The sequence below is a fragment of the Pongo pygmaeus genome, chromosome 18 (assembly GCF_028885625.2).
Source record: "Pongo pygmaeus isolate AG05252 chromosome 18, NHGRI_mPonPyg2-v2.0_pri, whole genome shotgun sequence".
Lineage (NCBI taxonomy): Eukaryota > Metazoa > Chordata > Mammalia > Primates > Hominidae > Pongo > Pongo pygmaeus.
In genome coordinates this window covers 17,034,235-17,059,314 of record NC_072391.2, presented here as the reverse complement: position 1 = coordinate 17,059,314, position 25,080 = coordinate 17,034,235, and the positions used below count along the sequence as shown (strand labels likewise).

The following is a 25,080-nucleotide window of genomic DNA, read 5'->3' as shown; positions in this document are numbered from 1 at the left end:
ACATAAATAATCTGCCCAGGGTGCCAGGCAAGTAAGGAGAGAAACCAGGACTTGGACTTACGATTCTCTGGCTCCAAAGTCAGAAGGATTGAAGAAAGGATTTTTTCACATGAGGAGACTTAAGCTAGTGGCAGGAAACCACTAGAGAGAGAAGATGAAGACACAGAACAGAGAAGGGCAGGCAGTGAGTGAGGGAGCCGGGTTTTGGAGAAGATGGGAAAGAAAAGAAAGGCCGGACATGATGGCTCACACTTGTAATCCCAGCACTTTGGGAGGCCGAGGCAGGCAGATCACAAGGTCAGAAGATCGAGACCATCCTGGCCAACATGGTGAAACTCCATCTCTACTAAAAATACAAAAATTAGCTGGGCATGGTGGTGCGAGCCTATAATCCCAGCTACTTGGGAGGCTGAGGCAAGAGAATTGCTTGAACCAGGGAGGTGGAAGTTGCAGTGAGCCGAAATCGCACCACTGCACTCCAGCCTGGTGACACAGCGAGACTCCATCTCAAAAAAAAAGAAAAAGGAAAAGAAAGGCTCCATCAATGGCTCAGCAAAGAGAGGGTAAATGACCCACGGTACTCACTGTAACTTCAGCATAATCTGTTGGCATGTGAATTTGTTTTCCATTTTCCTTGTTTGACTGACTGGCTACGTCTTCACTTTTTTCATTTTTTTGACTCTTGAGCCATAGTTCGTAAAACTGCTCCATATCTTGTACTAAAGAAAAATGAATTACTTTCAGCAGCAGCAACTAAACACCATTTAAATACATGCAACTGTGTCCATATTTTGTATCAGTCAGCATACAGTTCAAAAGAAACTCAAGGGGGCTGAAGGAGACTATTATATTAGACATGGAGAGATCACCCAGTTCAAGCAGCAGGTAAACTCTCATGCATAAGAACTACTTTCAGGACTGTTAGATGGCAAATATTAGTTCTCAGGATTAATTAACCCCTCCCTGCATTTGCACGACACTTTGGGGATGTTTAAAACACAGAAACCATTATAAACGGTATTGTCACAAAAGCCTCACCACTGCCTCTGTCGCCCTACGTTCCACACTCAGTGTCAGAGCCAGAACCACACAAGGCTACTTACGTGGCTTGGGGGACTTGGAGCTAATACACTCCTCACTGCTTACTGAGAAAGATGAGAAACATACTACTACTGGACCAAGATTCTGACCCTGATGGGAGTCCATCAGTCAAGCCACAGTCCCAGAGGGCGGATATGCTGGGCTGCAACTGACAAGACAACCATGACCAAGTCCTGGGCAGTGGCTGCCAGTTGCTTCCTATGGTAAGAACAGGTGTATTCTGCATTATTGCCAAGTGCTAAAGCCGAGGTTTCTCAACCTCCATGCAGTTGACATTCTGGCTAGAGAATTCTTTGCTGGGGGCATGCCCTGTGCGTTACAGGATGGTGAGCAGCATCCCTGGCCTCTACCCACTAGATGCCTGAGCAACTTCTGCCAATCATGACAATGAAAATATCTCCAGACATTGCCAAATGTCCACAGGGAAGGGGAGTGGCAAAATTTGTTCCCAGTTGAGAACCACTGTGCTAAAAACTCTGGTAATGAGGATCTGGTCAAAACTTGGCTTTGTTGTCTGCCTAATGGTTTCTAACAATGTATCATCAGGCAAAGATTAGAGCTAAACTAGAAATGCTTCTTCCTTAAGACCAGTGGTGGCAGGAGTCATTGCAAAAGCCTCGTGCGCAAGGGCATCTTCAGTCAGGCCGGAGTGCATGGCCTCACTCCCAGCAAGACAGCTAGAGGGAATCCCTCCACACACCACTGACGATCTATGTGGTTGAAACATGGCAGGCGACAGTCAAATCTGGTTGGTTCTTATAATCCAGAGACTGCAGTCAGTATACCTTTCATCAGTTTACTTAAGATTAAAGAATAATGATCCTTGTAGTAAAACATTTTATGGTCAAAAGTGAAAGGTTGTCTGTGGCTCCTCTCAAAGGCTCCCACAATAAACTTGGAATTTGACCAAAATAAACATTCTTTCTTTGGACCTCTGATTCTGAGCCTGTTTGATTACTAATGCCTCCCTGAAGAAACCCCTAATTCTAACCTGGTTAATTCAGAGGGCAAACTATTTCCAATATGAGCAGATGATCTGATTTAAACCGTCAAGGGAGTACTGAACTTCCCCCGGCCATTTTTTAGGAATACATCTATTACATGTAAGGATGCAGACCTATATATTATATCCAAATCTGACCTAACCAAACACAGATCAGATGCCACATTCCACCCCACTGAGGCTGTGCCTACATTTTCCAGGCATCATCACCAACAGAGCTACTGATGAAACGGGGCAACCATTTAGAATGCAAACTGCTTTCTGTGTTCACAGGAAGCTGGCATATTTATAGAGAGGAAAGGAACTTTCAGGCAAGCTAGCTCAAGGACACAGCTAAAAGATTAACTTACTCCCATTCTCCTTCATGTAAGTCCAAACTTCTCTTTCCTCAGGACTATGAGCAAAGGAACAGTTTCCAACATATTGACATTTTTTCCCAGAAGCAATATGGTTGCACAGCTGTATAAAAAAACAGGAATATGATTAAGACAAAGTACACCTAGTAAAACTGCCTAATTTTTAATTTAAGCAAAAGAAGCATTATTATCCATGCTAATACTTAGTAATCAAATTCTAAAGTAAGATTAATTTGACTCTATTCAAATTAACTATATGCTCTAAATATATGAAATGATATTAAGGTTTCTATCCCAAAATTTTTCAAAAGAAAATGTCCAAAACAGAGTAAAGCATGGAACATTTTCTTACAAGAAAATGTCTACAAACTCACTTACTCAGAACATTGAACTCCACAATGAACATCTCTGGCCCTCTCAGTCTGGCAGCTCCTGTTCCCCTGTCCAACACTAATGATTCCTCCACATCAGCACTTGAAAGCAGTAAAGAAACTGCAGGCTACTCCAAAAGGTACTGAACAGTGCCCAAAACATTTCAGAAATGTAACTTATAACCAGTACTGGAAACTAACCTCGGCTATAATTCACTACATATGCATTATCAGAAGACAATTATCACACTAGCCATACCATGGAGTTACATAGCTTTCAAATAATACCTCTTCAGGTTATTTGTGTTTTTATTTAACAAAGTAAATACAGTGATACTGGTAAGAAAATAAAGTGATCGTGATCAGCAGAACGCAGACTTCCCTAAGAATCATGAGCCAGGAACCAAGAAAACCTCCATCACCAAGAACGCATTCTTGAATACCATCAACCTACTTGTCTGTATGAGGTATAAATCCTAGTACAACTAATTATTAGTTTATCTTAGTTTGTGCTTCAACGGGAGCTGGCCCTACATTATTTAGCTTGTGTGACATTAAATGCTTAGCATCTGTCACGTTTTTCAGAGTTTTGGGTCAGCCCCCTTAACACTGCACATTTCCTCCCTTGGACCAATGTCAGTGACCTCACCCTTAAAATCTTCTGCATAAAGTCAGTACTGGATAAAATAGTCATATTCTTTCCCCCATCAAATCCCAATAAGTACTTAGTCATATTACTAGGGAAACATTTACCACAGTCTTTCAAAGCCCAATGATAAGGAGCAGGAAGAAGAGCAGGTAAAGGAGAAGGCCGGGCACTGTGCCAGGTGTTTACATAACACCATCGCACATAATTATTCCCAATTACAGGTGAGCAAACTGAGGCTGAATAACTTGACTGGGGCCCTTCTGGCAGACTTTGAAGCCCATTGTCTTTAAGCCTCACCACACTCTCTACACACATACGTGCACACAGTATAATTTCTTCTTTAAGAAAAAAGGTCCCGGGCCGGGCACGGTGGCTCACGCCTGTAATCCCAACACTTTGGGAGGCCAAGGCAGGTGGGTCACTTGAGGTCAAGAGTTCAAGACCAGCCTGGCCAACATGGTGAAGCCTCGTCTCTACTAAAAAAAAAAAAATACAAAAATTAGCTGAGCATGGTGGCACACGCCTGTAATCCCAGCTACTCGGGAGGCTGAGGCAGAAGAATTGCTTGAATCCAGGAGGTGGAGGTTGCGGTGAGCGGAGATCGCAACATTGCACTCCAGCCTGGGTGACAGAGCAAGAAAAAATGCAAAAAAAAAAAGAAAAAAAGTCCCTTAGCAATACCTACTATGGCAGGTGAAAAAAAAGAGGAAATAAGCTACTGTAATGTTGCACAGTAGTACACCATGTTCAAGATTAAAGAATAACCAATACTCTAAGCAGCTGCCTCAGGAACCAGGGATGTTCTCAGTTGTACTCATTTTATCAAAGTACTTGATATACATATTATCTCCATCATCCTTTAAACCACAAGAAATCAAGGTTCCAAATAAACCCCTTTCCCCCTCCTACATAACCCATTAATAAAATCTGAGTCTAAAACCACTTTGGATAAAACACAAACCTACCAACGCCTCGGAAAGACTGACTGTGTTACTTGTGTAAGTTTTACAAAACTGCAAGGTACTGTAGGTGGTGAAAACTACATCCACCTCTTCTTCAACTCCTTCTTGCAGTCCAGAGACAGGCCTCATTTACACGGGGACACTACAGTCCATCTGCCCTGCTTCTCTGGGCAAAAAGTTCCCTCTACATTTCCTCCATCCGGGTAGAGAGCTTACTACCTGTAGATGCTCCAAGTGTCCCTGTCTGCTAACGCACGTGTGAAGTGCCTCTAGATGCTCTCCAGACCCTCTCTCTCGTGAAGAAGAAAGTCCAGGACAACTCAAGTGGTTTGCTCGGACAATCATCTTCAAGATCAGGTAAGGTGCTACAGTGTACCAAGATGAAATGTGGCACTGTGTGAATGAAATACTATCCTAACTTTAAGTTAGTCTAGTATTTTCTAGTTTTTGAAGAATATGTTCCTCTAACATTGAACATTTTCCTTTGGGTTACTTTTAGAAAGTCTTATAAAGTTAGGTGTCTTGTAGCTACATATCCCTTGCTGCAGTGAAAGAGACAAGGCATGATAAAAACAAACTCATCAATAGCATTCATAATACTGAAAACCTTAGGTTTGGTATCAAACCAAAGAAATCACAATTAAATAAAATTTACTCTCATTCCCTCCCCAAAGTAATTCATCTAAAAAATAAGTTAAATTGTCCCCATAACTTTTCCTCAGATCCACTATCTATTTACTTTTTCCAAGTAACTCATAAAATTCCAATCAATATGAAAACTGCTACGGAACCATACATATACTAAAGGGGAAGGAAAACCAAAGAGGAACCATTTAAATAGCATTATTACTGACGAATATTATTTAAAGGGCTTGAGTTTCAATCTGAATTACTACTATTTTCTAATGATTTGAAATGCCTAATTTAAAAAAAAGTGGCTTAAAAATTACGTATGTACATCAAACTGTAAAGGCATTTGTTTCTTTGTGGGGAGAGGACGGATGTTCATCCACTTCTTACGTTCAATAGACATCACTCTCATCGCACGCCGGTCTTTGGTCCACCTAAGAAAAATGGAGTTCAGAAAAAAACAAAGACACACGAGCAAAAGACATAACACAAAGGGAGAGGCACAAAGTTTGTACCTGAGGAACCAGAGAATTTTTTTCTCAATGCTTCTAAAAGAAATACCTTATGATTCTGTATTTTCACTTCCTATTGTCATTTACAAACATTCCCTACGAACTCTAAACAAATTGATAAAATACAGGAGAAAAACACTACTTTTGAATTCTTATCTACTAGGTCCTAAAAATCTCTTCCCTTGTGTCTGTAATTATCCTAAATTATCTATTGTTCTCTCCTCTCTTCAAAGCCTTAAACTTTTTTCTTATGTGTATGATTTTATACCTACGAAACAGAAAATTACAAAATAGGAATTGTTTCCACACACAATACTTACGAATGCCTTGCTTTTGCACTACAATATTTTCTGTTTTTGTCTGGTTCAATGACTTGACCGTTTCTCAGACACTGGGCACACACAAACTTTATCTTCATATTAAGAAATCCAGGCATTATTTGATTACCAAGTACCTTAAACAATTAAAAGATTCATTTTAATTTTTTTTTTTTTTACAGAAAACCAGTTTTCTGATGACAAAATACTAAATCAAGATGCATTTTTTTACAATAGTATACAATTTCCCATTTTTATCTGGCTTGATGTGACCATTATATCTGATAACTAAATCTCCAATTCTTCCCCCACATGTAAGAGAATATCATAAAAGTAGATTATAGATGCCAAACTTTAATTTATGAAACTCATCTTTGAAATTGGTGACTAGAATTGTTTCATTTGGGTCAGGGGTGTTGAGGGGAGAGCAATGGAAAAACGAGACATGCCAGGTGGAAAGCTAAACTATAAAAATAATCTAACCCCCTTACTCCAAGAATCCATAAAGCCCAGAACTCCAGTTGTTTTGTCAATTAAACTAAATAAGAAAACAGTGTCCTACACTCTTGGCAGGCATTGTGGGCTGCATAATTTTTTTATGATGATCAACTAAAATGCGAATTGTTTTTTCACATAAGAATGACTCACCTGAATGAACATTAAGAAAGTAACTGGACTGTAAGTGTTAACTGCATCCACCAACAACCAACATCTATTAGGCAATTCCAGAAAGGACACCAAATGCAGAAAGTACACAAGAGAAAAATACCTGTGCTCCAGGTACATTTGCTTCCAAATTCTGCCAATATCGTTTAGATTCTTGAGCAATAGCATCATGTGAGATACCTGGGGAATGTACAAGCCTTCCTTTAAATTATATCTATAAGAACAACAGCCCACCAATCTGGGTGCAGTCAGATGTGGAGAACCTTCAGCTTCCAAACTATTCTCATACATCCTAATCCATCAGCAAGGATGAATACCACGTTACTCTTTTTTGAAATGGAATATACACAAATACAGCTCTTTGTGCCTTCTGAGGAATCTTTCCTCCCAACAACTGCATGTATCAACTTGTATCAGTAATTAATGACATGAGAACACACTCAAAATAGGCAACTCTAAAACTCAAAAGTTTAAAGCTCAGAACAAAATCAATAGCGTCACCACATCTGGTTGATGGAGTAGGGGAGTCTCCAAATTCCTTTTTGTTTTTTTTTGAGACAGTCTCGCATTATCACCCAGACTGGAGTGTAGTGTTGTGATCTTGGCCCACTGCAACCTCTGCCTCCCAGGTTTAAGCAATTCTCATGCCTCAGCCTCCCAAGTAGCTGGTATTACAGGTGCCCACCACCACGCCCGATTAATTTTTGTATTTTTTGTAGAGATGGGGATTTCGCCGTACTGGCCAGACTGGTCTTGAACTCCTGACCTCAAGTGATCCATCTGCCTCAGCCTCCCAAAGTAGTGGGATTACAGGCATGAGCCACCACGCCAGGCCCAAATTACTGTTTCATTAAACCCTGTCTGCTCTTGAGGAGACATACTTCTCAGTCACACTCAAACCTACCTGTTTCATTTTGCATTATCCAGACTTTCAGTTCCACAAGACTATGGGCATAAAAGCACTCATCTTCCCTTAAACAGCCATACCGAACTTCATGTCGACATAAATCAAGCTGACACTGGCCATGAAAAGAACGTATTTTGGAGTATTTTACTGTTGTCTCTCGCAAAATGTGGACAAGGCACCTGAGATGAAAACAGTGACATTTTAATATTGTTCTGCCATAGATTTTTCAAATATATATATATATATATAAAGTTCTACACTGACAATACATTTTAAATTTTTTTTTTTTTTTCTTGAGACAGAGTCTCACTCTATCGCCCAGGCTGGAGTGTAGTGGAGCGATCTCGGCTCACTGCAAGCTCCGCCTCCTGGGTTCACGCCATTCTCCTGCCTCAGCCTCCCAAGTAGCTGGGACTACAGGAGCCCACCACCATGCCCGGCTAATTTTTAGTAAAGATGGAGTTTCACCGTATTAGCCAGGATGGTCTCAATCTCCTGACCTCGTGATCCGCCCGCCTCGGCCTCCCAAAGTGCTAGGATTATAGGCGTGAGCCATGGCGCCTGGCCCTACATTTTAAATTTTTATCAGAAAAAAAATCATGGGGGCTGGGCACAGTGGCTCACACCTGTAATCTCAGCATTTTGGGAGGCCAAGGTGGGTGGATCACCTGAGGTCAGGAGTTTGAAACCAGCCTGGCCAACATGTTGAAACCCTGTCGCTACTAAAAATACAAAAAGTTGTCCAGGCATGATGGCTCACTCCTGTAACCCCAGCACTTTGGGAGGCCAAGGCGGGTGGATCACTTGAGGTCAGGAGTTCAAGACCAGCCCGGCCAACATGGTAAAACCCTGTCTCTACTAAAAATGCAAAAATTAGACGGTGTGGTGGCACATGCCTGTAATCCTAGCTACTTGAGAGGCTGAGGCAGGAGAATCGCTTGAACTCGGGAGGCGGAGGTTGCAGTGAGCTGAGATCGCGCCACTGCACTCCAGCCTGGGAAACAGAAAAAGACTTCATCTCAAAAAAAAAAAAAAAAATACAAAAAATTAGCCAGGCCTGGTGGTGGGTGTCTGTAATCCCAGCTACTCGAGAGGCTGAGGCAGGAGAATCACTTGAATCTGGGAGGGAGAATCACTTGAATCTGGGAGGCAGAATTTGCAGTGAGCCAAGATCATGCCACTGCACTTCAGCCTGGGTGACAGAGCGAGACTCTGTCTCAAAAAAACAAACAAAAAAACCAAATCACTACATGCAATTGTTGAATTAATTGGGGGGGGGGGTACTTATATTTTAAGCCATAAAATACCTAAATTCATGTCATGAGAAACTATACATCAATAATGCTTTTCTGTTTTACATAATATATTTAGTTAATTGTTCACTTTCCAGCCAAATCTACTAAAAGACATTTTAAAATTTCGTCATTGTTCTTCAAAATAACAACAAACGATGAAAGGGCAATGCTTGGACAGATACTACTACTAGTTTTTATTCAGATCTAGAAAAAGAATCTATTTTGTCATTACAGAAATTAGAAACTATCAACATACTTATTGTCTTCAAACTCATGCTTTGTAACCGGGTGAGAACAAGCAGTAGAATTATCTTTATTTCTTTTACTTATCATTCTAGGCTTATGATCAAAACATTTCTGAAATAGAGAGAGAAAGATTATCAAAAAAAAAATACAAAATATAAATTTTGTACCCAGAATATTGTCCTAGTTTCAATATCATTACAAAATTAATATTCAATATGAAGTTTTAATATTCTTTTTGGTAACAGTAATAGCTAACATTTACTGAATGAATGTTTTATCACATGGCAGGACCAGAGGAATATTTTATTCATAAATATGATATTATTTATCATATAAATAAATGAATATTTATTCATTTACCGAGTGAATGTTTTATCATATGGCAGGACAATACCACTGGGCTTGCAAATTCAACTTTACAGTGGAAAATAAGTTTTGGAGAACGCACCTCACAAAGGAATATAAATTCTCCAAGATGCTCCTGGAGAAGTTTGAACACAGTAAGGTTAATCTTTCCATTGCCACCAAAGAAAGCCTCACGGCTGAATGCTCCTTTCCGCTCCAGTGTCCACACATCTATCTCCTCTTGGCAATAAGCAAACGTGCAGTGGCCTGAATATCTACATTCCTCCTCAGCAGCAACATCTAGAAAGACAGGGAATGGAAAGACATTGAAAACATGGCAATTGGCCTGTACTCCCAGCTACTTGGGAGGCTGAGGTGGGAGGATCCCTTAAGCCCAGGAGTTTGAGGCTGCGGTGAGCAATGATCTTGCCACTGCACTCCAGCCTGGGCAACAGAGCAAGTCCCAGTGTCAAAATAAACAAACAAAAAAAATGATGGTAACTGTTTCCTTAAAGCCAATAAATATAAACAACATTTAGGGCATCATTTGAATTTGTCTAACAATTCATGGACAGACTCAAACAATGATATGCATATTATTATCTGGGGATGGATGGTATCAACTCTAAAAAAGAGAAGTACCACAAGCCTTAATTATTTTTATCACGGACTGTGAGAAGAGCCTTGATACTGTGATGGACCACACCTCAGCTGAAAAAAAAAAAATCATTTAGGGACATTCTAAGCTCATTCACACAAACTTGTTTGACAAACATGAAAATACCAAGTTCTCTCAAAAGCATCTTAAACATTTTTCAAAGCCTTAGCTCAGTGTTTTGATTCTGTTTAGAGAGAACGTAAGGTTTCAGACAGTCTTCTGTTTAAAACCTGGTCATAGGCCAGGCGTGGTGGCTCACACCTGTAATCCCAACATTTTGGGAGGCCGAGGCAGGCAGATCATTTGAGGCCAGGACTTCAAAACGAGCCTAACCAACATGATGAAACCCATCTCTACTAAAAAATACAAAAATCAGTGGGGCAGGGTGGCACATGCCTGTAATTCCAGCTATTAGGTAGCTGAGTCATGAGAAAATTGCTTGAACCTGGGAAGCAGAGGTTGAAGTGAGCTGAGATCGTGCCTGTGCACTCCAGCATGGGAGACGGAGTGAGACTCTGTCACAAAAAATTAAGAAATAAATAAATAAAATAAAACCTTGGCCAGTACAGTGGCTCATGCCTGTAATCCTAACACTCTGGGAAGCCCAGGCAGACAGATAACTCGAGGCCAGGAATTTGAAACTAGCCTAGGCAACATAGTGAAACCCTGTCTCTACTAAAAATACAAAAATTAGCCAGGTGTATTGGCGCATGCCTGTAATCCCAGCTACTCGGGAGGCTGAGGCAGGAGAATCACTTGAACCCAGAAGGCAGAGGTTGCAGTGAGCCGAGATTGCACCACTACACTCCAGCCTGGATGACAGAATGAGACTCTGTCTCAAAAAAGAAAAAGTTAAAAACAACAGTAAAAATAATATAAAAAATATTAACATCTCAATCCAAGGAACTTGCCATTAGCTCTAAACATTTTTTATAACAGTCAATACCATTATAATAACATAATGTAATAAATTACATATTAATAGATGTTATAATAAATGTAGCAAGCACAGTCCTACACCACATACTGATATTTCAGTCAACTACAGACTGCATATATAATGGTGGTCCCATAAGATTAATATCGTGTTATTCCTGTACCTTTTCTATGTTTAGATACACAGATACCATTGCATTACAGTAGCCTCAGTATTCAGTACAGTAACAAGCTGTACAAGTCTGTAGTTTAGGAGCCATTGACTATGTCATGGATAGGCTAGGTGCATCGTCGGCTACACCATCGAAGTTTGTGTAAGTACTCTGTGATGTTCCCCTAATGATGCATTTCTCAGAATGTATCCTTGTCATTAAGCTAAGCATGACTGTAGCTCATCACTTATGTAATGTATACTAATTAAGTAATTACAGTACATACCTTTACATATATAATATGGTCCTTCATAATTTGTTTTTGTTGGTCTTGGACGTATTTTTTTCCATGATTTATCTTCAACATTCTTTATCCTACCGATTAAAATATCTTTCTTACACTTATGATCTATATTAGCATGGTAAGTGAAATCCATTAACTTAGGGCCTGAAAAAGATGTAAAGAGGATTGCTCATATGCACAAAAAATATCATTTCATTTTACAGGTAAATTTACAAGCAGACATGAACAGATGAACATCAATTATTAAATTCCCACAGAAAACCCACTTCCACAACCCTAAAAAGTAAGTAGGCTACTAAGGTAGATTTTTGCCTTTTATAATGTATCAGACAACACAATGTTCTATTCAACTCCACTCCTGCCAAAAAAAAATACCCTTACTTAACTTTAGGGAAATAATCTGGAGAGGAATTTTGATGGCTTATAAATCAGAATAAACAGTGTTTATGTCACTTGATTTAAGGGTAAACATATGAAACAAGCTAACAAAGTATTTAATTTTTCATATACATTGTATTGTATACTGGTCTTATAATGCTGTTTTCTAGTTCTTGCTCTATTTGAAAATAATCAACTTCTTAAGCATATAATGAGAACATAAGGAGTTTCATTAAAATTTCAATAAGCTTCCAAAAATAGGTAAATAATTCTACATGATTCTATAAATAAAATTACATCAAACAAGAGCAGAGACTTATCCTATTATACTCCAAAGGCACTAAATCAGTAACTGCTACTTGTTTAGGAAGAATTCAAAATAGGGATTGAAGAACCATAATAACTGAGGTTGTTAACATGTATTTACAAATTCCTAAGAACTTTCAAGGTTATGAGCAAGTAGTTTAATATTCCCTGCGTGTTTGTTTGGTCCTGACCTGATTTTACAAAACAGATCTGGCAAGCTTGTCTCAATTCATGGGTTCCTTCGAGGGGATGTCTTGGAGTCACTGATGAAGATGGTTTGGTAACTGCACTTCCAAAAAAGTTTCCAAAGTCATTTCTAGGCTGACTTGAAATTCCCAGGAAATTCTCTGAAGCAAACAAACTACCTGGTCCATTCATCTGCAAGAAAAATAAGAAGAAAAAAAAAAACAAAAAAACAGCCAACAAATATTGCATTATCACTGAAGAAAGGAACTGAATTCATCTGAAAAGTAAGATAATCTTCATAAACTGAGGTCAGTACTACTCCATCCTTAATGCTCTTCTATCTTAAAAACTGTCTCTTTCTACATTTTTCTCTCTTTTGGTTTCTAGTCACCCCCCCACTTTTTTGATCCTCCATATTATAAGTAATAAGTTCTACTGCAAAAGTACACACGCTTTACATGCCCTGATCTTATATTTCCTTGATTTGTTTACGCTGTGCTAAAGCCTCTTACACTGTCTGCAATACCGATTAATTTGCTATAACAGATAAAGTCTTAAACACAGAGCTGTTATTACTAGATGTTCCAGAAGTCTTACTTTAACACAATTTCCTGCAGCACACACAAAATTTAAGGGAGACTGTCATGTTCATTCAAATAACTCAGTTACTTAAGTAACTATTTTCAATTCAAGCGATGTATTTACAAAAGAGGAAGTGGCACTTACAAGTAAAAGGGAAGAATTACTGTTGTTAAGCGGTGTTCCCTCTCTAGAAGTTGAGGTGGACAGATCTAAAATAATAAAAAAACTTCAACAGACCTTTTCATTCTGATCATGTAATAAGAACATCAGGGCTTAGTAGCTTACTGGCTATGGCCTCCCACGCTATTCTCCCGTCCCAGTTTCTAGAAATTTTCTTGTTCAAGGTTGACACCCAAAGAGGGCTCTAGAGTCTTTGCTTTCCTCTAGAAACCAAGGGCATAGTCAAATTTAAATAAAAACCTATTTTCAGAAAAATAAGCTAAGGCAGGGCCCACCAACTGCAACTACTAAAAACACGAAGAAAATTCTTTATATTCAAAAATGGGAAAAGAGCCTTTCCTTTTGAAAATATGGGGCCGGGTGCGGTGGCTCACACCTGGCAATCCCAGCACTTTAGGAGGCCGAAGTGGGCAGATCACTTGAGGTCAGGAGTTTGAGACCAGCCTGGCCAACATGGTGAAACCCCGTCTCTACTGAAAATACAAAAAAATTTGCCAGGTGTGATGGCAGGCACCTGTAATCCCAGCTACTCGGGAGGCTGAGGCAGGAGAATCGCTTGAACCCAAGAGGCAGAGGTTGCAGTGAGCCAAGGTTTCGCCACTGCACTCCAGCCTGGGCAACAGAGTGAGACCCTGTCTCAAAAAAAAAAAAAAAAAAAAAAGAAGCAGGAACTGACCATAACATTAAAAAAAAAAATTAGTAAAGTTTTCATTTACTTTCTCTTTTTTTTTTTTTTTTTTTTTTTGAGAAAGGGTCTCATTCTGTCACCCATGCTGGAGTGCAGGGGTGCGATCTTGGCTCACTGCAGCCTCAACCTCCTGGGCTCAAGGAATCCTCCCACCTCCACCTGCTGAGTAACTGGGATCACAGGCACATACCATACCCGGCTAATTTTTATATTTTTGTAGAGAAAGGGTTTCACCATGTTGCCCAGGCTGGTCTCAAACTCCTCAGCTCAAGTGATCCTCCTGCCTCAGCCTCCCAAAGTGCTGGGAGTACAGGCGTGAGCCACCGCGCCCGGCCTACTTTCTTTTTCTTAGTCTAGCACTCAATTATTTTCTCTCTGCCCTTCTGTCTCCCATATATTTTAATTTCTTTAAGTCAATCTTTAAGTCAATTATGTAAGATTTTTGCCCTTTTAGCCATGTAACAATGCCTTCAAAAAATATTTTTCTAGTGATTGTTTGAAGTATATATGTTAAATCTAGGATGACAGAAACAGGAGTCAGACCCCAAACTCAGCAATCTCCTGTAAAGTTAAAGCAGCAGCCACGGTTTGCTGAGCTCCACAGATGAAACCTAAAATAGACACATCTGATTGCTATCATTCTAAATACTGATCTTAAATTAGTGTTTGCCTAGATCAGAATTTAATAGCATAGACTGTCTCTAAGACTCTTTAAGATGAGATACACCTTTATGGGAGAATACATTGTCATTTCACCCCCAAAATAATAAACTCCCAGCTTAACAAACTATCCTACAGAAACACCAGTGCCACACACATTTCTCTTCTGATGCCTTTGCTCCTGGGTCTCCAGAATGGCACAGCTAAGTCAAGATAAATTCAAAACTGAAGGCTTAGTCTTTATATTTTTAGCTACAATGAAAATAATTCACGTGTCTACTACCTAGAGTCAGTTAAATAATTGCCAAATAAACATTTTCATTTTGAGAAAATCAACTGCAATTGTTTACAATTTAGATTTGGTTCTTACCTCGTTTGGATTCACTCATTGAAAATGAATTTAAAGAAGAACAAAAATCTTCTAAGGATGAAGTCAAAGGTGGATAAAATTCTGAGAAGGAGGGTGGAGGAGCATACCTCGCACCAATGGGTAAGGTTCCTAACAGAGATGCCGAAAAGGGCATGCTAGGAGACACACTGGCTGTCTGAAGGGGTCCTCTGACTAAAGCTGACGGCTGCGGAAGAAAAAAAGATGTGATTAAAATTCATGAAGCTGTCATGGGTTTGGCTGAACTACTTTCAACACCAGCAAATAAAAGCATTATTACACTGGGAGATCATGTTACGTAACAAAGTTTAGGCCGGGCACGGTGGCCTGTAATCCTAACACTTTGGGAGGCTGAGGCAGGCGGATTGCCTGAGCGCAGGAGTTCAAGACCAGCCTGGGCAACACGGTGAAACCCCATCTCTACTAAAACACAAAAAATTGGCTGTGCATGGTGGCATGCGCCTGTAGTCCCATCTACTCGGGAGGCTGAGGCAGGAGAATTGCTTGAACCCAGGAGGCGAGGAGGCGGAGCTTGCAGTGAGCCAAGATCACGCAATTGTACTACAGCCTGGGCGACAGAGCAAGACTCCATCTCCAAAAAAAAAAAAAAAAAAAAAAAGGTTTAAATCAGAATCAAGATTCGTTTAAAACAATTTTAGCTACAGAACTTCTTTTCAAGAATAATTTTTAAAAACAATTGAGGTGGGATGTCTAACCTTTTTTTTTTTTTGAGACGGAGTCTTACTCTGTCACCCAGGCTGGAGTACAGTGGCACAACCTTGGCTCACTGCAACCTCCGCCTTCTGAGTTCAAACGATTCTCCTGCCCCAGCCTCCTGTGTAGCAGGGATTACAGGCATGCGCCACCACACCCAGCTAATTTTTGTATTTTTAGTAGAGACGGGGTTTTGCCATGTTGGCCAGGCTGGTCTCAAACTCCTGACCTCAAGTGATCCAACCGCCTAGAACTCCCAAAGTGCTGGGATTACAGGCGTGAGCCACTGCACCCGGCCAGATGTCTAACATTTTAATCCAAATGTTACATTCATGTTTCATCTGCAAAACTTCCTTATGCTTCCCTACCCTTACCTGACTATAGGGCTCATAAGAATTTGCATCATATGAGGCTAGGCATGGTGGCTCACACCTGTAATTCTAGCACTTTGGGAGGCCGAGATGGGTGGATCATGAGGTCAGGCGTTCAAGACCAACCTGGCCAAGATGGTGAAACCCCGTCTCTACTAAAAATACACAAAAAATTAGCCGGGCGTGGTAGCGGGCACCTGTAATCTCAGCTACTCGGGAGGTTGAGGCAGATAATTGCTTGAACCTGGAGGTGGAGGTTTCAGTGAGCCAAGACGGCACCACTGCACACCAGCCTGGGCGACAAGAGTGAGACTCCATCTCAAAAAAAAAAGAATTTGCATCATTAAAGAGGAATTGTGGGATATATGTGGTGCAGCAGGAGGATAGGTGATCCAGAGACGGGAGCTGGAGAAGCCCATGAAGATTGAGACAACCTCTCTGGAGGTGTGAACTTACAACTGGACAAGAACATACAACTCTAACTTCCCCAGGCCCCATCAAAGCTGCAACTCACTAAGAGTTTCCACGCACCTTACGTTATGGTATCATATGCTAGCTATTTGGTTCTTAAAACAGCTCTCTCAGATACATCCTACTGTGATCACCATCATACAGATGAGGAAAATGATGTACTATGGTAAAGTAACTTGTCCAGTATCACAGAGCTGGTAAGAATCAAACCCAGCTCTGTCAGCCTTTTGCACACTGACACCATCTATTACACCACCCCTGGAAACCAGCTCGGAATTTCTCCCTCTCATCACCATCATCCTACCACTGCTGCTACTGATTTGTTTTACTTTATGGGAGGGGTCAGAAAAGTCTTTTTTTTTTTTTTTTTTTTTGAGACAGAGTCTTGATCTGTCACCCAGGGTGGAGTGCAGTGGCATGATCTTGGTTCACTGCAATCTCCAACTCCCAGGCTCAAGTAATTCTCTTGCCTCAGCCACCCAAGTAGCTGCGATTACAGATATGCACCACCATGCCCAGCTAATTTTTGTAATTTTTGGTAGAGGCAGGGTTTTCCCATATTGGCCAGGCTGGTCTCGAACTCCTGGTGATCTGCCTGCCTCAGCCTCCCAAAGTGCTGTGATTACAGGTGTGCGCCACTGCACCCAGCAGAATAGGCTTTCTATACAGGGATGGACACTAAGTATTTTAGGCTCTGTAGGCCACACGGTCCCTGTTGCAAGGACTCAACTATGCTGTTGCAGTGCAAAAGCAGCCACAGACAGCACATAAAATGAATAGTCACTGATGTGTTCCAGTAAAACTTTACTTACGGACCCTGAAATTGGAATGTCATATAATTTTATTGATTGACTGATTGAGACAGGGTCTCGCTGTGTTGCCCAGGCTAGAGTGCATAGCACAATCAGTGCTCACTGCAGCCTCAACCTCCCGGGCACAAGTGTTCCTCTCCCCTCAGCCTTCCAAGCAGTGGGACCACGGGCACACACCACCATGCCAGGTTGTTTTTAATTTTTTGTAGAGATGTGCCCTTCCTATGCTTACCCAGGCTAGTTTCATATAATCTCCATATGTCACAAAATATTATTCTCTTTTTTGTTCTTCTCTCAACAATTTAAGAATTGAAAAAATATTCTTAGTTTGCAAGCCATACAAAAACAGGTAATAGGCCAGATTTAGCCTGTGGGCTATAGTTGGCTGAACCCCGCTTTAAAGTATGTGGTTGCTAGAGGATTATCTTTAAGAATAAGAAGTCCTGAGGCCGGGCATGGTGTCTCACGCCTGTAATCCCAACACTTTGGGAGGCCAAGGAGGGTGGATCACGAGGTCAGGAGATCAAGACCATTCTGGCTAAGGCAGTGAAACCCCATCTCTACTAAAAATACAAAAAAATTAGCCAGGCGTGGTGGCGGGCGCCTGTAGTCCCAGCTACTCAGGAAGCTGAGGCAGAAGAATGGCGTGAACCCGGGAGGTGGAGCTAACAGTGAGCCGAGATTGCGCCACTGCACTCCAGCCTGGGCAACAGAGCGAGACTCCGTCTCAAAAATAAATAAATAAATAAATAAAAAGAATAAGAAGTCCTTAATCTATATAATTCATTTTCTCTTAAATATCAAATGCCTATTTTTTATCAGAATGTTATATTTGCCCTTTCCATAATATGAGATCCCAATATGAATTGGAAAAAAATTGGCTAATTACTAGATAGTATTCTTTTTTTATTTCAAAATGATCAAATTAACCAGTTTCAGTAGAGAAGAACAAAAGTAACTTTCAAGGTTAAAAAAAACCCAAATTCAGCCTATACGTAATACTGAAAAAGTCTATCAAGTTATATTACAATTTTAAAAAAGTTAACCCTGTCTTCAGAAGAAACTTGAGTAACACTGAAACTTACCATAACAGTTTCATTAGTTTCCGGTGCAGAATCAAGGAGGTCATCTAGTTCATCTCCAAGGACCATATCTCCATCATCTAGAAAAGCTTCTGGCATACTGAAGGGCATCTTTCCTCCATTTGCCAGCACTGCAGATGGCAGAGCGCTCTCTTCCACTTGTAGTGGCAAAATAGAAGTTAAGGGCATAACAGGAACTGAGGCCAGCTCACTTCCAACTTCATGAGAAAAACTGGGTGCGGGTAAAGAGACGACAGGAACTGCTTCTTGCCTTGGAGTTAATAAATCTGTAACACAGATGGAAATGTACTCAGTCACTTTCATTGTACTTACATAATAATACCATTAATCCCTGATAATAAAGATATGAAGATGAAAATATGAAGGCAATTATAAAAATAATAAAATTGACAGTATAGTAAAGCAATTCCAAACAGATACAGTCACTTGTGAAAACTTATCCTTCTTTCACAAAATGCCTGTACTTCTCTTTGGGCACAGCTATCAGACAGTAGCAAGGCCACAGGGGGTGTCAGTGATTGCTTACTAACATCCAACACTTTTCAGTCACTCACTGGCACATCCAAAGGCACAAAGGGAGCATTGGAAATCATTCTCACTATAATATTAATACATTAATAAGAATATAACCACACAGCGATATTATTTGACAATACATCACATACAAAGACATCAGGTACAAAGCTGGCACTATTCAAATTGTTAAGATGATATGTGAAAACATACCTGGCTCAATATCTTCCACAGAATGGTTCAAAGCCTAGAAATTAAACCAAACAATGGGTCATAATATTTTCAGGACTCTAAGCCACAAAACAATCAGTAAAACTCACCCTAGGCCGGGCACAGTGGCTCACGCCTGTAATCCCAGCACCTGGGGAGGCCAAGACAGGCAGATCCCGAGGTCAGGAGTTTCAGACCAGCCTGGCCAATATGGTGAAACCCCGTCTCTACTAAAAATACAAAAATTAGCCAGGCATGGTGGCAGGCGTCTGTAATCCCAGCTACTCAGGAGGCTGAGGCAAGAGAACCGCTTGAACCCGGGAGGTGGAGGCTGCAGTGAGCTGAGATAGCGCCACTGCACTCCAGCCTAGGTGACAGAGCGAGACTCCGTCTTGGAAAAAAAAAAAAAGAAAAAAAGAAAAAAACTCACCATAAGAGAGCAATGCAGGTTTCCACAGAAATTCAACTCCCAATTAAGATCCAAGAAATGAACGGAACACGCACACCTGTATACACGTGGTGTTAGGTGAGGTGCTGGTCAGCAGTGCTGCCACTTATTTCTTGTGGACCAGCATTTCTCAAAGGCCATTCAGCAGAATAACAGGGACTAATTTGGCCACCATTCATTGCCCAACTCACAATAGCCATTAGCATCCTATTAGCCCCAAGAAAATTTTAATTTTAATATTTAAAAAAAAAACAAAACACAAAAACCTTTGTTAATTTTATCACAAATGACTCCCAAAACTAGTATTTGGCCCTGAACCACTCTTACTGCACTGAAACCTAACATCTATTAACATCCTATAAAATGCCCCACTGGAGCATTCAGGAAATGCTGGTTACAGCTAAAATATATTACTTGAGTTGTAGATGTTCTTTTGTAAAGTGACTGGAAGTGGCCAGAAGAGGTGGCTCACGCCTATAATCCCAGCATTTGGTGGGAGGCCAAGGCAGGAGGGACACTTGAGCTCAGGAGTTTGAGGCCAGCCTGGGCAACATGGTGAAACCCCATCGCTACAAAAAATACAAAAATTTGCCAGGCATGGTGGTGTGTGCCTGTGGTCCCAGCTACTTGGGAGGCTGAGGTGGGAGGATCACTTGAGCCCAGGAGGTGGAGGTTGCAGTGAGCCAAGATCAGGACACTGCACTCCAGCCTGGGCAACAGAACAAGACTCTGTCTCAAAAAAATAAATAAAGTGACAGGAAGCTATGGCCAATTATGTGTTTGAGGAATTAAAAAGGTTCCAAAAATAAACACACACCAAAAATACTAAAAGCAGAATTGCTCCCATCCTTCCCTTTAAAAATATATATATAATTTTGACAGAAAAAATAACTTTACCTTGGTAGCCCCATCTCCAGGAACTGATTTTAATGAGAGCTGAAATAAAATAAAGACACTAATTTAAAAACAGAACTGACTCCAAGTTCTAAAACAAAATGAAAACACCTTATGGAGAGAACTCCAGCTTACCTCAGCTCTGACATACGCTTTTCTTATTTTAAATCCCAATTTCTGAGCTAGTTCTTGAGTTAGTTTTATTACATGCTCATCCTGAAAAAAAATAAATATATAGAATTAATAGGGTTATATTTACTAACGGTGAAGAAGAATAGACAAAACAGTGAAGCTTCCCATCAAGACACCTGCTTCATTAGCAATTATACTCAACTGAAGCAGGCTGATGGATGCCTGACAAATTTAACTCTTTAAATGCCATTTATTATGATGTAAATGATTACGATGTAAACAAATAAACTATAAATTCCGTACCTGAGGCACTGCTAAGGAGCACTTTGCTACAGCATCATAAGCCTTTTTGTATCTTCCTAAATCACTTAAAGCCTTAGATTTCCGATACAGAGCTTTGCAGTTACTGGCATTTAAACTGAGGACTATATTGCAGTCCTCCAAAACTTTATCATGGAAACCCTGGTGTGTAAGACCAAAGAATAAAGTCAGCAATCAAACAATTCATTTCTTGCACTGAGGCCTTCCTGTAATAAAAACAAATTAATACCCCATCCTATTACCTTCCCTCTAAACTCCAAGTTAGCAGTGTTACTTTTATTTTAAAAATTATTTTATGAAATTTCAAATACAAAAAAAGTAGAAAGAATATCATGAATACCCATGTACTCACCATCCAGGTCAGACAAATGCTAATATTTGGCCAGAAAGTCCCCAGATCTTCAAGAAATAAAGCTTTCCAGACCTAACTGATGTTCCCAGGTGTCCCTCTCCTATTCTCTCCTCTGTAGTTACCCTTTTCTGGAGCACATTAAGATGTCAAACAGAAATGTAACTCCAAACAGCTAACTGATAAGGAATATATTACCCAAAACAAAATAAATAAACAATGAATGCTCTTTAACAAAGAGCTAGGTGACAACACAGATATTTTTCTTAAATTCATGGTTATATTTTACTGAGTATCCACAGTGAAAATTAAAAGCACTTCGGGCTGGGCATAGTGGCTCACAGCTGTAGTCCCAGCACTTTGGGAGGCCAAGGTGGGTGGATCACCTGAGGTCAGGAGTTCGAGAACAGCCTGGCCAACATGGTAAAACCTCATCTCTACTAAAAATACAAAAATTAGCCAGGCGTGGTGGCGGGTGCCTGTAATCCCAGCTACTCGGGAGGCTGAAGCAGGAAAATCACTTGAACCCAGGAGATGGAGGATATAGTAAGCCGAGACTGTGCCACTGCATTCCAGCCTGGGCAACAGAGTGAGACTCCATCTCAAAAATTTTAAAAAGGTGGCCAGGCGTGGTGGCTCATGCCTGTAATTCCAATACTTTGGGAGGCTGAGGCGGGCAGATCACCTGAGGTCAGGAGTTCGAGATCAGCCTGACCAACATGGAGACACCCTGTCTCTACTAAAAATACAAAATTAGCCAGGTGTGGTGGTGCATCCCTGTAATCTCAGCTACTCGGGAGGCTGAGGCAGGAGAATCTCTTGAACCTGGGAGGCAGAGGTTACGGTGAGCCGAGATTGGGCCATTGCACTCCAGCCTGGGCAACAAGAGTGAAACTCTTGTCTCAAAAAAAAAAAAAAGTTTTAAAAGGAAAAAAAAGAGAAAAAAAGCACTTCAAAAGCTTTTAAGCTTAAAAATGTGAAAAGCTAGTGTGAATTCCTTTGAAGACTAATTACTATTTCGTGATTAAAAAAAACACTCCCCGGGTGCGGTGGCTCACCCCTGTAATCCTAGCACTTTGGGAGGCCAAGGTGGGCGGATTGCCTGAATTCAGGAGTTTGAGAACAGCCTGGGCAACACGGTGAAACCCCGTCTCTAATAAAATACAAAAAATTAGCTGGGCGTGGCGGTGTGCGCCTGTAGTCCCAGCTACTCAGGAGGCTGAGGCAGGAAAATTGCTTGAACCCGGGAGGTGGAGGTTGCAGTGAGCCGAGATCGTGCCACTGCACTCCAGCCTGGGTGACAAAGCAAGACACTGTCTCAAAAAAAAAAAAAAAAACACACTCATAAAAGTGTTTTTTACAAAGAGTGTTTTACAAGATCAACTGGATCTTGACTAAGATGTTAACTGTGAACACGGATACCTGAAAGACACACTGACCTGTGAAGACCTGTATCTTCCCTGGATGACTTTTTTATAAGCAGACACACCTTCAAAAGCCATACTCAAAAGGGAATCGTCAAGGACCAATAACTAAGAAACAAATTATTTCTTAAATCCCTACCTTTTGTCCAAAGCTAATTTTCATTTTTTTATTTTATTTTATTTTATTTTTTGAGACAGAGTCTTGCTCTGTCACCCAGGCTGGAGTGCAGTGGCACAATCTCGGCTCACTGCAACCTCCGCCTCCTGGGTTCAAGCGATTCTCCTGCCTCAGCCTCCCAGGCAGCTGCAACTACAGGCACACGCCACCATGCCTAGTTAATTTTTTTATTTTTAGTAGAGATGGGGTTTCACCATATTGGCCAGGCTAGTCTCAAACTCCTGACCTCATGATACACCCACCTTGGCCTCCCAAAGTACTGGGATTACAGGTGTGAGCCACCGTGCCCGGCCAATCCAAAGCTAATTTTTAAAAGCCTCATGCCACTCCAAAAGTAGGTAATATGACTTTCTTAAAAACTTAAGAAATTGACTTTTTATTAATGTACTAAGTCATCGAAAAAATTCTTTTCACTCTAGAAACATCATTTTAAAAATTACAACTCACCATATTAGAATAGCAGGCAATACGATTTATATATAGTTTTTCAATTATTTCTTTGGGGATTAAAATTTCTTCAGATTTTGCATAATCAGCTATATTCAAAGCTTCCGTGTACTGGCTTATTGAGTTGTTCCAATCACGTTCCCGATAAACGTCATTTCCTTCATTAAAAAGATTTCTCACGAGAGCACGCAAATATACCTAAAAAAAAAGAAAGTTACCACTTGAAGCCTTTCATCAAACAAGATATGGTATAAGTAAATTTTAATTTTTATACCTAAAACTTCACAGGAAACAATGCAACAGAACAGCAGCATTGCTCTAAGAAATTGTGAGATGCAGCCCAAGTCACTGCTATCTCAGCTAGGGATTGAATCTTGCTTGCTTTTTCAAGGGGAAATTCAATTTCTCACTATTAAGAAAAATGCAGCAAAAGTACCTTATAAATATTTGTTCACATCTCCAATTCTGTGCCCACTAGAGAAACCAAGTGGAAGCCTCAAGTCAAAAAGAATGAATAGTTTAAGGCTTTTGAGCAGTATTTCCAAATTGCCTTCCAAAAAGGCCATGATGAAAAATGTTTCTAGTGGTTTACTTTATAGCACCCATACACACTAGGTAGCGTGTGTGTGTGTGTGTACACGTGTGTGGGTATGCGTGCACATATATGTAAAATCTACCAATTTCTAGGTGGAAAATGGTATCGTTTTGTGTTTCTTTTTTTTTTTAATGGTATCCTCTTTGTATTTGCATGTCTTTACCAGTGAAGCTGAACTATTCCACATTTTTATGGATCCCTTGTATTTCTTTTTCTGTAAATTGTTCAGGTCATTTACTGATTTGGGGGGAGGGGAATGTTAAACTTTTTTCTTATCAAGTAAGTATACACATTCTTTTAGCATGTATAAAAGTTTGTCATTTTCCTTCATTATTTCTATCATGCTTTAGTTCTTTTTTTTTTTTTTTTTTTTTGAGACAGAGTCTCACTCTGGCACCCAGGCTGGAGTGCAGTGGCACGATCTTGGCTCACTGCAACTTCACCTCCTGAGTTCAAGTGATTCTCGTGTCTTAGCCTCCCAAGTAGCTGGGATTACAGGCACCTGCCACCACACTCGGCTAATTTTTCTATTTTTAGTAGAGACAGGGTTTCACCATGTTGCCCAGGCTGGTCTCAAACTCCTGGTCTCAAGTGATCCGCCCTCTTCAGCCTCCAAAAATGCTGAGATTACAGGTGTGAGCCACCACGCCTGGCCATAATTTAGTATTTTAAAAGCTCTTTTTCATCACAAGATCAGAAAAATATTTAACTTGTTTTGTTTCATTTTATGAATTCCTGTCTAAGCTGATTAAATTATTTTAAAAGACTGGACAGATCAACTATTAACAATCAATGTAACTCGTGACATGCCACTTAACATCTTTAGACCCCAGTTCCACATGTGCAAAATGAAACAACTGTTACAGTTTATTTCTGGGTCTAATACTTTTTTATTCTAAATCTGTTTGTAGAGAGCTAAGGAACAAGAGAGAAGAAAAGGGGAGGAGGGAGAGAGGCAGCAAGAAAGTAACATTTAGAAGCCTCAAAACCCTGGGAGAAAAAAAACACAGGTGAACCAATAGTTAGTAGAGACAAGAGTCTGCAGTCAAAGTCCCAATGAACTGGGCTTTCTCCCTGTTCCTAAACAGCAGATCACTAGTTCTTCCCTCTTGGTATCCAGTCCCCCTTTGCTGCTGTCAGAACATCTCCTAACAGAAAAAGATGTTCCACCCACTCTTTCTCAATAAATTCTGTCCCACTTACTTTCAATGACATGAGAAGTAACTTTCAAGTGGCTCAAAAGATAAATTAATTCAAAACCACCCTAATAGAGGAAAGAAAATACAGGGCAACTGTGCAAGTATGCAAAAAGAAAAAGAA

At 40.4% G+C, this 25,080-nt stretch overlaps 1 protein-coding gene across 5 annotated transcripts in view; it reads right to left on the bottom strand.

Annotated features, from left to right (window-relative positions):
• Positions 1-25,080, bottom strand: part of ZC3H7A (zinc finger CCCH-type containing 7A) — a 48,720-nt gene that overhangs the window by 5,057 nt on the left and 18,583 nt on the right. For 4 of the 5 annotated variants that reach the window (XM_054453344.2, XM_054453343.2, XM_054453345.2 and 1 more), the window contains 18 exons: positions 23,166-23,363; positions 20,750-20,908; positions 20,450-20,530; positions 20,318-20,356; positions 18,976-19,009; positions 18,232-18,515; positions 14,761-14,965; positions 13,007-13,071; positions 12,286-12,472; positions 11,393-11,554; positions 9,464-9,660; positions 9,026-9,126; positions 7,472-7,653; positions 6,671-6,747; positions 5,905-6,038; positions 5,401-5,506; positions 2,455-2,563; positions 586-719 (listed from right to left, as the gene is read on the bottom strand). In XM_054453344.2, the coding sequence (XP_054309319.1) occupies positions 586-719; positions 2,455-2,563; positions 5,401-5,506; positions 5,905-6,038; positions 6,671-6,747; positions 7,472-7,653; positions 9,026-9,126; positions 9,464-9,660; positions 11,393-11,554; positions 12,286-12,472; positions 13,007-13,071; positions 14,761-14,965; positions 18,232-18,515; positions 18,976-19,009; positions 20,318-20,356; positions 20,450-20,530; positions 20,750-20,908; positions 23,166-23,363 (2,454 nt within the window). The remainder of the gene's footprint in view (positions 1-585; positions 720-2,454; positions 2,564-5,400; positions 5,507-5,904; positions 6,039-6,670; positions 6,748-7,471; positions 7,654-9,025; positions 9,127-9,463; positions 9,661-11,392; positions 11,555-12,285; positions 12,473-13,006; positions 13,072-14,760; positions 14,966-18,231; positions 18,516-18,975; positions 19,010-20,317; positions 20,357-20,449; positions 20,531-20,749; positions 20,909-23,165; positions 23,364-25,080) is intronic. The other variant, XM_063654336.1, reaches the window with a different exon arrangement.